The 1,603-nt window shown below is 68.4% G+C and overlaps 1 protein-coding gene across 1 annotated transcript; it reads left to right on the top strand.

The window, feature by feature from the left end:
* Positions 1-217: 217 nt before the first annotated feature.
* On the top strand, positions 218-1,603 carry LOC118674350 (interferon-inducible GTPase 5). The gene has a single exon (XM_036346027.1). It carries the CDS (start codon positions 218-220, stop codon positions 1,601-1,603), a length of 1,386 nt encoding a protein of 461 aa, XP_036201920.1.

Raw genomic sequence — 1,603 nt, 5'->3', positions numbered from 1 at the left:
GCCGGACTCCAAGGGCCCTGATTCCTTTCCAAAATGTGCCCCGGGGAGTTTGGGAAGGAAAGGGCCGTGGAGGGCCCCAGAGACGTCCTTCACATGCTCCGTCTCTCTCTCCCTGCCCCGCACAAGGCCCAGAAGGCAAAAGGCTCCCTTCTCCCCCAGACGCCAACGACCTCTGGTCTGTGCCTGTCTCATCCCTGCGCCCTCTGAACTGGTCACCATGGCTACTTCCAAGTGCCCCGGGGAGGAGGAGACCACCATCCTCATGGCCAAAGAAGAGCTGGAGGCCCTGCGCACCGCCTTCGAGTCCGGCGACATCCCCCAGGCCGCCTCCCGCCTCCGGGAGCTGCTGGCCTCCTCGGAGAGCACCCGCCTGGAGGTGGGGGTCACAGGCGAGTCGGGCGCTGGCAAGTCGTCCCTCATCAACGCCCTCCGTGGCCTGGGGGCCGAGGACCCCGGCGCAGCGCTCACGGGCGTTGTGGAGACCACGATGCAGCCCTCATCCTACCCGCACCCGCAGTTTCCTGACGTGACCCTGTGGGACCTGCCCGGGGCCGGCTGTCCAGGCTGCCCCGCCGACAAGTACCTGAAGCAGGTGGACTTCGGCCGCTACGACTTCTTCCTGCTGGTCTCCCCCCGCCGCTGCGGGGCCGTGGAGGCCCGCCTGGCCTCTGAGATCCTGCGCCAAGGCAAGAAGTTCTACTTCGTGCGCACCAAGGTGGACGAGGACCTGGCGGCCACCCGCAGCCAGCGGCCCTCGGGCTTCAGCGAGTCCATGGTCCTCCAGGAGATCCGCGACCACTGCACCGAGAGGCTGCGCGCCGCGGGGGTGACCGACCCCCGCATCTTCCTCGTGTCCAACCTCTGGCCCGTCCGCTACGACTTCCCGCTGCTCCTGTCCACCTGGGAGCACGACCTGCCCGCCCACCGGCGCCACGCCGGCCTGCTGTCGCTGCCCGACATCTCGCTGGAGGCCCTGCAGAGGAAGAAGGACATGCTCCAGGAGCAGGTGCTCAAGACGGCCCTGGTGTCGGGCGTCATCCAGGCCCTGCCCGTGCCGGGGCTGGCGGCCGCCTACGACGACGCCCTGCTCATCCGCTCGCTGCGTGGCTACCACCGCAGCTTTGGCCTGGACGAAGACTCGCTGGCCAAGCTGGCCGAGCAGGTGGGCAAACAGGCCGGCGACCTGCGCTCGGTCATCCGCTCGCCGCTGGCCAATGAGGTCTCACCGGAGACCGTCCTGCGGCTCTACTCGCAGTCGTCCGACGGCGCCATGCGGGTGGCCCGGGCCTTTGAGAGGGGCATCCCCGTGTTCGGGACGCTGGTGGCCGGCGGCATCAGCTTCGGCACCGTCTACACCATGCTCCAGGGCTGCCTCAACGAGATGGCCGAGGACGCCCAGCGGGTGCGCATCAAGGCCCTGGAGGAGGAGGAGGAGTCCCAGCCCGAGGTCAGCTTGGACGCGGCCGGCGACAATGGCGTGGAGAAGTGCGGGGTCGGGGAGGCAGGAGGCGAGGAAGCCCCGCTGTCCACCCGCCGGAAGCTGGGCCTCCTCCTCAAGTACATTCTGGACAGCTGGAAGAAGCGTGACTTGGAAGAGAAGTGA

Source organism: Myotis myotis, unplaced genomic scaffold (genome assembly GCF_014108235.1).
Source record: "Myotis myotis isolate mMyoMyo1 unplaced genomic scaffold, mMyoMyo1.p scaffold_m19_p_19, whole genome shotgun sequence".
In the NCBI taxonomy this organism is placed as follows: Eukaryota; Metazoa; Chordata; class Mammalia; order Chiroptera; family Vespertilionidae; genus Myotis; species Myotis myotis.
This window is presented reverse-complemented; position numbering and strand designations above follow the sequence as displayed.